General features: G+C 39.0%; 1 protein-coding gene across 1 annotated transcript; it reads left to right on the top strand.

Annotated features, from left to right (window-relative positions):
* The first annotated feature begins 2,694 nt into the window (after window positions 1-2,694).
* LOC124125211 lies at window positions 2,695-10,603 on the top strand. Its single transcript, XM_048388227.1, has 4 exons — window positions 2,695-2,771; window positions 8,228-8,335; window positions 8,980-9,112; window positions 10,170-10,603. The coding sequence occupies exons 1-4, from the start codon at window positions 2,695-2,697 to the stop codon at window positions 10,239-10,241; spliced, it is 390 nt and encodes a 129-aa protein (XP_048244184.1). The 3' UTR covers window positions 10,242-10,603.
* Window positions 10,604-12,430: the final 1,827 nt, after the last annotated feature.

Here is a 12,430-nt window from a genome sequence, read left to right as displayed (position 1 = left end):
TGCTTATTAAACGCACATTTTGCATGCAGGAAAGATACTGAGGTACAATTCATATACATATGTACTTATATTCATCCTAGTTTCGACTTATATACTTCACGATAAAGCTGCATTTGCTGCTCACCAATCTTTTGATGTATAATGATTGATATAATTATAAAGTATTGTATAAATTATAGCGACATGCATTAACAGAGTCAAAGTCAAGTCAAACGAAGTTTATTGCACAAAAGGCCTCCAGCCCATATACAAGAGAGAGTTACGCATGTAGACACTACCATAAATGTTACACATTGGGATATACACGTTTTCCGTAGTGAGTACCGATATATATATTTCTGGTTGAACTAAAGTCTTGAAAGTTTTGTAATATTCATAACGTGAATTGTCCTCTTAAGTGGAATGCCATTCTTGGTAGAACATATTTAAAGACCGATTTCGAAATTCATAAAGAAACGTATTTACATTTCTAACTGACTGACAACAAACAGCAAACCACAATACAAATATTTATTTTAATCTTAATTAATCTAATTTTAACCCATGCTATCTAAATGTAGAAGAATGGTATAAGCTAATTTAGGGAGACGTATCTAGCAGCATCTGACCAAATTTATCAATAACGGTGTCATGGGATTTCCGATCTCCTACACATACGTTTTCATCTTCTGGAAATGGACAGTTACTATGTTCAAAACCGTTTTGTAGATCGACTAGAGGATTGTTTTGTTGACAAGTACGAGCATTCATATCTCCAGACTACACTGGTAGAATCTTTAAGCTGCGACTGATTATCTAAAAACACTCTTCAAGATTATCAATACTACAGTTTGAGACCACATGGTTATAATACGGCGAGCCAGCTGGTGGTATGTATGTACATAGCAAGTTTACATTTTCATCAGTTGTAAGAAACACTTTTGGTATGTTCAAGCACAAGAGATTATCAACATCTGATTTAATTAACTTACAAAATACTAGTATGCTGATGGATTGATGAACACATACACAAATCCCACCAGACAGTCTGCTGTAGTCAGATAATTTTATTGCTGGACTATAACATATATCATAACCAACTAACCAGTTATGATCAAAGCTACAGTCGACAAAAGTTTTAACAAGCTGAAGACATGCTATTTTAATTTTTTGTAAATATGATATAAAATCAGCAGCATCAATTTTGTTTCGAAGTCTATTAATATTCCAACTTAGAAAGGCGAATGTTTCGCTTGGACAAACAACGCTTAACGTAACACCGGTGTTGATAGTGTCAGGATCTTGGGAAAAACTACCCGGGCCAATATCCCAACAGAGTGGAACAGCACCTTCCGAAATCAATATGATGTGGGTACGACTAAAAAAAAGTAATTTCATATGAACTTTAAAATGTGCAGAATTTCTGCTCGTATTTGCGACAAAAAGGGATTTTAGCCAAGACGTACAACTTCAGCTTCAGGTTCATCGATGATCTGTTACTGTTCAATAACGGATACATATCCTATTATCTTCACTGATTTACGCATCAGAACTTGAAATACAAGAAACGCCTCATCTGTTTCCTATTTAGATTTTAAGATTCAGAGTCACGCAATAATATCCATTGGAGTGTATGACAAGAGGTGTGACTTTAACTTCCAAGTTAGGTGAACACTGAACTTTCTGACGGGTGTGACGGGCAGGATACGCTCAGATTTTCGCAAACTCTTGGTATCATCACTGATTCAGAAACACATGCTCTCGATCGGAAGATCGTACCATGGCCCCTACTTGAGAGAGATTTCTTATGATCATGGACAATAGTGCCCTCACACCCGCGATATTGGACAGCAAGGAAGTGATGTACCCAGGGATGGTGTCATTTACCCAAATATGATCACTGTGTACTGTGTATTTCAGCAACAGAAAATCTCTGTTCAAGTATTGTGTTTAATGGGATGTGTGTAGACAATCTTTATATGAGTAGTATATGCATGGTACTAAATTAGAAGGATACACAAGTTAAACTTGGATGTTTTAAGTTTGATCCCTGGATACATGCGATGTATCGGTTGAAACTGTCTTGTCATGCCACCATAAAAAGGGTTCGCCGCCAAATATTGCGTACATTACACATAACAATTTGAATGTACGCTAATGATATCGTTCGCAAAATAATATATCGGTTTGAATTATTAAACGTAACTCAATTGAGGTATGCGCGTAATATCCATCTGCTCTTTCTTAGTCTGACACATTGTTTTCATATTCTTAGTATGAGGCAGCTTATTCGTCAAGCAATCATTCTGTTTTGATTCAATATCTGTCTACAATATGCATCACAAATACTTAGCATGTTATCGTTGTTGGTCACCTACTATGATGCCCAGGACCAAAACAATCTATTCCCATGGACTTACACATATACATACCAAGGTCAAAAAAAATTTAAAGCAGAGATTAGCTATTCGTGTTGTCAGAAGATAGCTTTGTGATGTGTTAGCATTTAAAAGTAGATCTACTGTGATGTATTTCTTGTCACTGTCCGGGACATGGAAGCAGTATGCCAAATGTGTTGATCATGTAATGAGTTACGTCTTCGAGAAATCGGCATGGTCTTGCACCAACTACATGCTCTTGTTCAACAATACCTATTGTAATAAGGAATGAAACAATTCATCAGTTAGACAGTGACAGTACAGCTGTGGCTCCGTAATGTTGACAGCAGCTAATAGTATTGACAGGACGTGGATGTGTTCTGGAGGAACAACAATCATCAGACTCAGGAAAGGGTAAAAGGTCCAACTTTGTTCAGTGTATAGCTGTGCTTTGTCCCCAGTAACCCTTTGTCTAGATATGTATTGGTGAAGTGGCAGCCTAGTGGTTAAAACGGTCTATGTTGGAACATATTCAGTTATGACAACACACAGATGGTGAGGGGTAGATTCAGTGTTATCGGTGTGTTTGAAAGAGCAACTGACTTTTTCATTATGAATTAATCAATGACATAATGATGATTTACTGTAAATTAATCAAAAAAATAACTCCATGCGTACCTTGTGATTTTAAAATCCATAATAAATTTCATTAATCTAAAGTGCTCAGGCAGTATTATTTTGCCAGTATTCTGTGAGCAGCCCTTTGAAACACCATTGCTGGGGTCACCCAGGCACATTTTCAGCTTCACAAACCCAAAGATTTCAGAAACTTCGCAGCTTCGTAAATCTGTAATTATGGGGGTAAATGTTAAAGTCAGAGGCCCCAGCAGGGTCAAAACTACAAATACATCAAAACCACCACTGAGATAAAAGTCAATACATGTTTAGGAGTGTGTTTCAATCCTAAACAGTATACAAATTTAGGGTCTAAACACATGAAATGAGCCAAAACACATAATCCCCATGATCCAAACATGTCAAGAATTTAAACACCTTTAAACATGTTTTAAAAGTGCATATCATCATATAAAAGTCAAATATGGATGAGATGTATAATATAAATTGAATTTAGATTTGCAATTCAGATTCACAGGCCCTTGCATGACAAATACCACCAGGACTTACAACGAACCTGGGGTAATATTTAATTAAAAATGTACAAATAAACCAAGCAAATGGTGACTCGGAGAATTGACAACTCTAACGACATTCTCAGTAGCTCAGGTAGAGTGACGGATTACAAATTACAAATTAAAAGATTGCAGGTTCGAATCCCACCGAGGGACGGTCGGGTAGCCTAGTGGTCAAAGTGTTCACTCGCCAAGCCGAAGACCCGGGTTCGATTCCCGATGTGGGTGCTTTGTGTGAAGTCCATCTCTGGAATATTGCTAAAAGTGGCGTAAAACTATGCTCACTCACTCGCGAATCCCACCGAAGTTCAAAATTCTTTGTTTCCACCAATGTGTTGTTATATGTTTAATAGTATTTCACTCATACAGGAAACTGACAATGAAAATATATTTGATTACAGCTTCACCTTTCGTTGTTAGTGGCGACAGGCAACATAGTAAAATACATTGATTGATTTGTAAATTTTACTAACATGTTGGTGTCCGAGTGGACAATGAAATTCAGTTAGTAAAGCTTACAAACTATTTCTGTAAGTGATGCTATATTACATATATTTAACATATATTACACACGTTATCACATACTAGAACCCGTCAAACTTAATGTCTACATGGCCATTTTATAAATCGGATCAGAATTTTGTGAGTACAATTTAGAAACGTCGTGGAGCCGTCCATGCAATGTTTCAGCATCACTTTCAATGTGGATGCTGAAAATGTAAACTTTTACAACGGACGTGGCAGGCACTATGTAAACGTATTTAAATTATTGGTTCAGACAAGCTAAAATGAAATTGGGGTACATGAATGAAACGCTTGCGCTGCCACGTCTATCGGGTCAATCTATTTTTTCATGTTTTAATTCCGCTTGTAAAGTTACTTCAAACGATGTTACATACGGATATGCTCTGTAGTTTTGTTAAAATATTCATGAGCAATTTTGTTCACTTAGAAATCTTTGTACGTTTGTTTTATTTGAATCAGTGTAAATTATTATAGAAGAAACGCAACCACCAAAGAGAATGATTTTTAAGAAATATCGAGTAATCGGGAGAAAGATTTGCTTCAAGTGTTCTCCATAAAAGTTCAGATATCCAATCCCATATCTTCGCATCTCAAAATAATCTTCGTCGTTACGAAAATCACCACTTCTGATCGTTTCAAGGAGATTTCACCATTCCACGCCAAAGGGAAAATGACAGATGGTAAGCCATTGGAATGCTGCAATCCGATACCTCGCAGATATCCATATAAACACCATTATGGCGACATTTTCAACAGAACAGCGACGTCAGAGACAATCCCCATAGTAGCCGCCCATCAGACAGCAATGCCCACAGCTAGTATCATCATCACTGGCAACAGATGCTCATTTCCGAGGAAAGACCGAAGACATCTGCGAATCTTCGGCAACAATGCGTGGCGCCCACCCAGAAGGCAAATCCCGACGGTAGAACGTCAACGTTGGTGGTGCCTGCAACACTTGGTATTCAGTTGACAGCTCGTCAGTGGAGGAGGCCCCTCTTCACTGGTGAGTCCGTTTCCATCCTCGCCGATCCATTTGCAGCACATGTGTCTACAGGCGTCGAGGTGAACGTAACCTCACGCAAAAGGCTTTTGAAGGCAATCAATTTAGTGGGATGGTGTATGAGGTGGAATAACGACTGTTACTCAAAGTACTTAAATGATTGTAATTGTTGGAAATTTGATAGCTGGTAGATAACGAGGATAATATTTTGCAAACGGCCGTTTTATCGTACTTGCAACAGAAGGGCAATATAGGGACATTGTAGCATGACAACGCCCAACAACAGTTAGCTACAGTTATGCAGCAGTATCTGACCCAGAAAACAATGTTAATGTGTTACATTAGCCTTATAATCCCCCAATCTATCACAAAAGCATCGTATTAAAAATACTTATAAACCGACCAGAAATGAGAAATAGTTCTTTGAAGGTGAAACGTTTGAAAAACGTCAAATGTCTGTGTTCATTTCAATTATAAGCAGCTCAAATGGTCAAAAAACAACAGAAGCTTCAGTTCAAGCCAAAAATAATTTATTTGGAATAACGAAGAATATACAGTCTGTAGGTGATATTGATTACAAAACTTTTAAACATTTGATGGTAAAAAACTGAGGTATGGGGATTGAAACACTTCCACGTAATATTAAAGTGTGGCTTGTATTTATGTAAAATATCATTGTGTAACAATTAACACAACCCTTGCTATAAGTAGTAACAGGATCACTCGGGGTACATGTGGTTTAATGCGTCCCTCGTTAGGTTTTATGCCGAGCACGAGTGATCCTGCTACAACGAATTTTTTTTACCGACATGTTTTAATACGGCATTGTAAAAGAATTAAAACAAATTGAAAATTTATAGAAAACATCTGTTCGATTGAGCTAAGGTTAACTTGTGCCATGTCACGTGACTTTCATTGACTTGGAAAAAGCGTGTGGCGTTTTGCTTCGAAGCGGGGACTAAAGAAGTGGTGATTTTCGTAACGACGAAGATTATTCTGCCTCTCAGAAATCCACGTGCAGCCTGTCTTGTTCGTGGCATGGGTATAAGGTATTTTTATTCTCCCATTTATAAATTTGTTTCCCCCCAAGGCGTGATACATGATATGTTATCAAGATCACGTGGACCAATCAGATCTCATCATGCTGACATGGAGGTATGATAAAATGGTTGAAAGGGGATATCGTAAATTTCTCTGATTTCCCTTCACGTGTGCCACATGTTGTTGACTTTGATGTAGAAGCTTTATACCCTGCAACGCGTGTCAGGAAGACAGACCCGGATGGAATCCGTAAACAAGCTACTCGGATGATCGCCATAAGCAACAGGTCACTGCGTTCCGTACGTGTTTGGGACAATGTTGCAGTTCCCGTCTCGCAGTTTGATAGGAGCAAGGGTGACCCGCCAAAATGTATTTATCGTAGTCATTGACATAGACAATGCAATGCACAGAATAGGAACTCATAAGGGAACAACAAATGGGAGACAAGCAAGAAATCATTTTGAGTAAGATATTCTGGACTGAAACCTGCCTGAAACAACATTATCTGAAAATGACATCTAGAGAGCACAGAGTGTTTGTGGCGGACAGGGTTACCGCAGGTGCCAGTGCTGAAACAACTGCTTGACAAACATGTGCTCCTGTTTGAAATCGGGGTTGAGATGCAATAGTGCCTGCCATAGCCGCAAATCCTGTGCAAACTGTGACTGAACTGAGCGGCAATGTGATTCAGAGACTCATTATTTGCAGATAACACTGCTTGATATGTGTTTCTATTTAGAAAATACAGTTTCTTGATATTTGTTTGGTTGTTATTTATTACAGTTAAGTCACTTAATAATAGAGTTTACTTCATCAAAAGCAAAACATGTAAAACAACATCAATTTCATTTGCGTCAATTACCTGTCCATTGCGTGAAATAAGAAAGCTGGTTGCCCATATTGTGAAATATGGAGAATTATTTTTCATTCACAACTATTGTCCATTGTATGTAATGAGCAGATAATTGCTTGCACATTGCGTGCGTTGGGCAAGCTGCCGTTTGCCGTTTGCTGTTGCACGTATTTGGCTGTTGCACAGACTGGGTGTAACATATATATTCAAAGCTGAAAGCAATTAAGTACTAGTTAAAACTCCTTACAATTACTTTATCGAGGTACACAGATGCACAGAAATGTTACAACACGATGCTGTTATACGACTTGAGTAGAAGGAATATAGGGAACATAAAATGTCCTCTATGAGATGAAACGTGTATTTGCATCTCAGGATTTTCAACCAGACAAGTTCTACCTTATTTATCCAATATCCGTGGTCAGTATGTAACCCTAAATCCTGTGCAATATAATCATAACTATGTAACTTCGGGGGCAACTATTTGGATTTACAACATGTTGAGAGGGGCGGTCGGGTAGCCTAGTGGTTAAAGCGTTCGCTCGTCACGCCGAAGACCCGGGTTCGATTCCCGACATGGGTACAATGGGTGATGCCCATTTCTGGTGTCCCCCGCCGTGATATTGCTGGAATATTGCTAAAAGCGGCGTAAAACCATACTCACTCACTACAACATGTTGAGAAGACGTTCGGTTATATTACTGTGAGGAAGTATCACGTGAATTGAACTTTATAATACCACAATAGGTCCAGAGTCATAAGTATGACAACTCAGACGATTTCCACTGTGCTTTCGTAGCATATGTGGTAATTTGGTACACAAACATATCATAGTGTAACATCCACCAGTATATACAACATGTGCTAATAATTATATGAATGGTTCACAGTCCACACGTTTTCTCCACAGCCATGTGTGTATGGGTGAAACTGTAATGTCACATGAAGCGATGTTCAGTTTTGGAAGCTGTCAGAAGTTGGCGTAAACATTACTTGACACAAGCCGCCGCTGGGCAGACTCAAGGCAGAACGTCACGTCAGCCTGAAATCGTAGAACAGTTATAGCGTAGCAATGATTCCCCGATCATAAAATGTTTTATATACCAACTCTCTTCATCACAGTTGTTTCTATAGTTCCTTTTCTACTCATAATATAAAATGTCCCAATGGGATTCATAATTAGATATCACGGATAATCAGTTGGACAAGAGGCCGGTCACAACTGACGTTCATGACGTTGAACGAGAATCTGTTCTAGAAATGACTCCATAAAATGGACACGAGACCCGAATATCAGCTGGCTGATTGACAGTTTCCTTACATGGACTAGTGATCCACCACGAAGTTCCAGCACTATCGTTTCTGAGTAAGTACATCAGTCCTTATCACATCCTTAATGTGTTGAATAAGTGAGTGAGTGAGTTGGGTTTAACGCCGCTTTTAACAATATTCCAGTTATATTGCGGCGTGTCAACTTAATGTGGGAGGAAAGTCCGAAGTGATGCAGGCCTCAGACGTTTACCACTTCGGTGAAACCCAGGAGCACGGGTATGGTGCTGACAAACCTAGAAACATAATCGGGGCGAACCGGGATTCGAACCCACAATCATAGGTTTCTGGCGTGTCAAGGGGTCGCAACTCTGCACAGCAAATCGCGGCGCCTAAGACGATTGGGCCACCCGTGCCCCCTGTTAAATAAGACAAAATATCATCACTGAAAACTGATGTTATAAAGATGTGTAAGGAAGAATTGTTGCCAATTTATCTGAGATCAGCCTTTCCTTTTGTTAACCTTAGCAAAATTTAATATGAAACAATCAATACAAATCGATTGTTTGTTAGACGAAAATGCGGGAGAACTATTCTTGTACATTGGGTCTAATCACTTCATAGTTCAGATGGGCGGCACCAAAGCAAATCCAGACACGCCCAGGGCAAAAGTCCAAAGCATCAGTGAATTGGAGTCGAATCGGTGTTGTTTCTGTCATAAAAAGTGTTTCCTTACCCCAGCTCTGTGACCGACTGTCGCCTCCTGGTACTATTGCTGAACATCGCCAGCAGACTGCAGGACGATGGTAGGGTGGACGTCATCAACAACATGCGACAACTGTACACACGTCTTGGAGGACCGCCATTCACTGAGGTAGAAAATATATATACAGTGCACAACTATCTGCTAAGTTCACATGAGCGGAATAACACAACCATTATGCATCACAATATGTGGATATTGGAACATGTGCTGTTTTCATGAAAAGATACTGTCATACACTGTGCTATTCCTTCTGCATGCAATTTTATTCGGAATATTTGCAATACACAAATGTTATATCGTCGGTCGGTCGTACATTATTCAGCTGCTCAAACATTCCTGTTTTGGGGCGATATTTAGTCAGCTCCGGAAAAATGCAAACTGCAAAAACATTACTTAGCATTTATATAAGAAATGATACCAGTTACTTATATTTTAGAATTGTGCGAGTGACATTATGTCTGTACGACCATTCATATTACGCCCGATTGTACCGCACACAAAATATGATTAATTAGTTAATTAATTAAGTTTGTAGAAGAGTATGTATCCTTGTAGGTTGATTTTGTATATTTGTACATTCTACCATGAAATTTAAAAAACACGATTTTAATTGGTCAATCAGAGGTTTTCAATCACAATAAACCCCCTGAGTGAAACAGCCGATTTGACGAACGCATCACCGCGGAAGATAACATTTTTAGAATACTACTTCTTTTAAAGTCATTAAAGGTAGGCGTATATAAATAATTATATGTACAATTATAGGCTACAATGTGCAAAGTTGCGGTTACTATGATATTAAAAGGATGTGTGGTAAGTTATTTCGTGCAGAAAATACGATAGAAATCTACAAAGGGAATGTATTACAAGTTTTGAAACTGAGTAAAACTTAAAGTGTCAAAGCGATCATCAATAACGGTCAGAATTCATTCATTTTATGGAGTCATTTCTAGAACAGATTCTCGTTCAACGTCATGAACGTCAGTTGTGACCGGCCTCTTGTCCAACTGATTATCCGTGATATCTAATTATGAATCCCATTGGGACATTTTATATTATGAGTAGAAAAGGAACTATAGAAACAACTGTGATGAAGAGAGTTGGTATATAAAACATTTTATGATCGGGGAATCATTGCTACGCTATAACTGTTCTACGATTTCAGGCTGACGTGACGTTCTGCCTTGAGTCTGCCCAGCGGCGGCTTGTGTCAAGTAATGTTTACGCCAACTTCTGACAGCTTCCAAAACTGAACATCGCTTCATGTGACATTACAGTTTCACCCATACACACATGGCTGTGGAGAAAACGTGTGGACTGTGAACCATTCATATAATTATTAGCACATGTTGTATATACTGGTGGATGTTACACTATGATATGTTTGTGTACCAAATTACCACATATGCTACGAAAGCACAGTGGAAATCGTCTGAGTTGTCATACTTATGACTCTGGACCTATTGTGGTATTATAAAGTTCAATTCACGTGATACTTCCTCACAGTAATATAACCGAACGTCTTCTCAACATGTTGTAGTGAGTGAGTATGGTTTTACGCCGCTTTTAGCAATATTCCAGCAATATCACGGCGGGGGACACCAGAAATGGGCATCACCCATTGTACCCATGTCGGGAATCGAACCCGGGTCTTCGGCGTGACGAGCGAACGCTTTAACCACTAGGCTACCCGACCGCCCCTCTCAACATGTTGTAAATCCAAATAGTTGCCCCCGAAGTTACATAGTTATGATTATATTGCACAGGATTTAGGGTTACATACTGACCACGGATATTGGATAAATAAGGTAGAACTTGTCTGGTTGAAAATCCTGAGATGCAAATACACGTTTCATCTCATAGAGGACATTTTATGTTCCCTATATTCCTTCTACTCAAGTCGTATAACAGCATCGTGTTGTAACATTTCTGTGCATCTGTGTACCTCGATAAAGTAATTGTAAGGAGTTTTAACTAGTACTTAATTGCTTTCAGCTTTGAATATATATGTTACACCCAGTCTGTGCAACAGCCAAATACGTGCAACAGCAAACGGCAAACGGCAGCTTGCCCAACGCACGCAATGTGCAAGCAATTATCTGCTCATTACATACAATGGACAATAGTTGTGAATGAAAAATAATTCTCCATATTTCACAATATGGGCAACCAGCTTTCTTATTTCACGCAATGGACAGGTAATTGACGCAAATGAAATTGATGTTGTTTTACATGTTTTGCTTTTGATGAAGTAAACTCTATTATTAAGTGACTTAACTGTAATAAATAACAACCAAACAAATATCAAGAAACTGTATTTTCTAAATAGAAACACATATCAAGCAGTGTTATCTGCAAATAATGAGTCTCTGAATCACATTGCCGCTCAGTTCAGTCACAGTTTGCACAGGATTTGCGGCTATGGCAGGCACTATTGCATCTCAACCCCGATTTCAAACAGGAGCACATGTTTGTCAAGCAGTTGTTTCAGCACTGGCACCTGCGGTAACCCTGTCCGCCACAAACACTCTGTGCTCTCTAGATGTCATTTTCAGATAATGTTGTTTCAGGCAGGTTTCAGTCCAGAATATCTTACTCAAAATGATTTCTTGCTTGTCTCCCATTTGTTGTTCCCTTATGAGTTCCTATTCTGTGCATTGCATTGTCTATGTCAATGACTACGATAAATACATTTTGGCGGGTCACCCTTGCTCCTATCAAACTGCGAGACGGGAACTGCAACATTGTCCCAAACACGTACGGAACGCAGTGACCTGTTGCTTATGGCGATCATCCGAGTAGCTTGTTTACGGATTCCATCCGGGTCTGTCTTCCTGACACGCGTTGCAGGGTATAAAGCTTCTACATCAAAGTCAACAACATGTGGCACACGTGAAGGGAAATCAGAGAAATTTACGATATCCCCTTTCAACCATTTTATCATACCTCCATGTCAGCATGATGAGATCTGATTGGTCCACGTGATCTTGATAACATATCATGTATCACGCCTTGGGGGGAAACAAATTTATAAATGGGAGAATAAAAATACCTTATACCCATGCCACGAACAAGACAGGCTGCACGTGGATTTCTGAGAGGCAGAATAATCTTCGTCGTTACGAAAATCACCACTTCTTTAGTCCCCGCTTCGAAGCAAAACGCCACACGCTTTTTCCAAGTCAATGAAAGTCACGTGACATGGCACAAGTTAACCTTAGCTCAATCGAACAGATGTTTTCTATAAATTTTCAATTTGTTTTAATTCTTTTACAATGCCGTATTAAAACATGTCGGTAAAAAAAATTCGTTGTAGCAGGATCACTCGTGCTCGGCATAAAACCTAACGAGGGACGCATTAAACCACATGTACCCCGAGTGATCCTGTTACTACTTATAGCAAGGGTTGTGTTAATTGTTACACAA

This window comes from Haliotis rufescens, unplaced genomic scaffold (genome assembly GCF_023055435.1).
Source record: "Haliotis rufescens isolate VD_foot unplaced genomic scaffold, xgHalRufe1.0.p SCAF_7, whole genome shotgun sequence".
Lineage (NCBI taxonomy): Eukaryota > Metazoa > Mollusca > Gastropoda > Lepetellida > Haliotidae > Haliotis > Haliotis rufescens.
This window is presented reverse-complemented; position numbering and strand designations above follow the sequence as displayed.

Bases quoted from the DNA above. Each gene is read 5' to 3' on its own strand.
- LOC124125211 (XM_048388227.1), top strand. From the start codon at position 2,695: ATGTTGACAGCAGCTAATAGTATTGACAGGACGTGGATGTGTTCTGGA. The intron at 8,336-8,979 runs GTAAGTACATCA...TCCTTACCCCAG, and splicing joins TCCAGCACTATCGTTTCTGA to CTCTGTGACCGACTGTCGCC. The intron at 9,113-10,169 runs GTAGAAAATATA...CTACGATTTCAG, and splicing joins GAGGACCGCCATTCACTGAG to GCTGACGTGACGTTCTGCCT.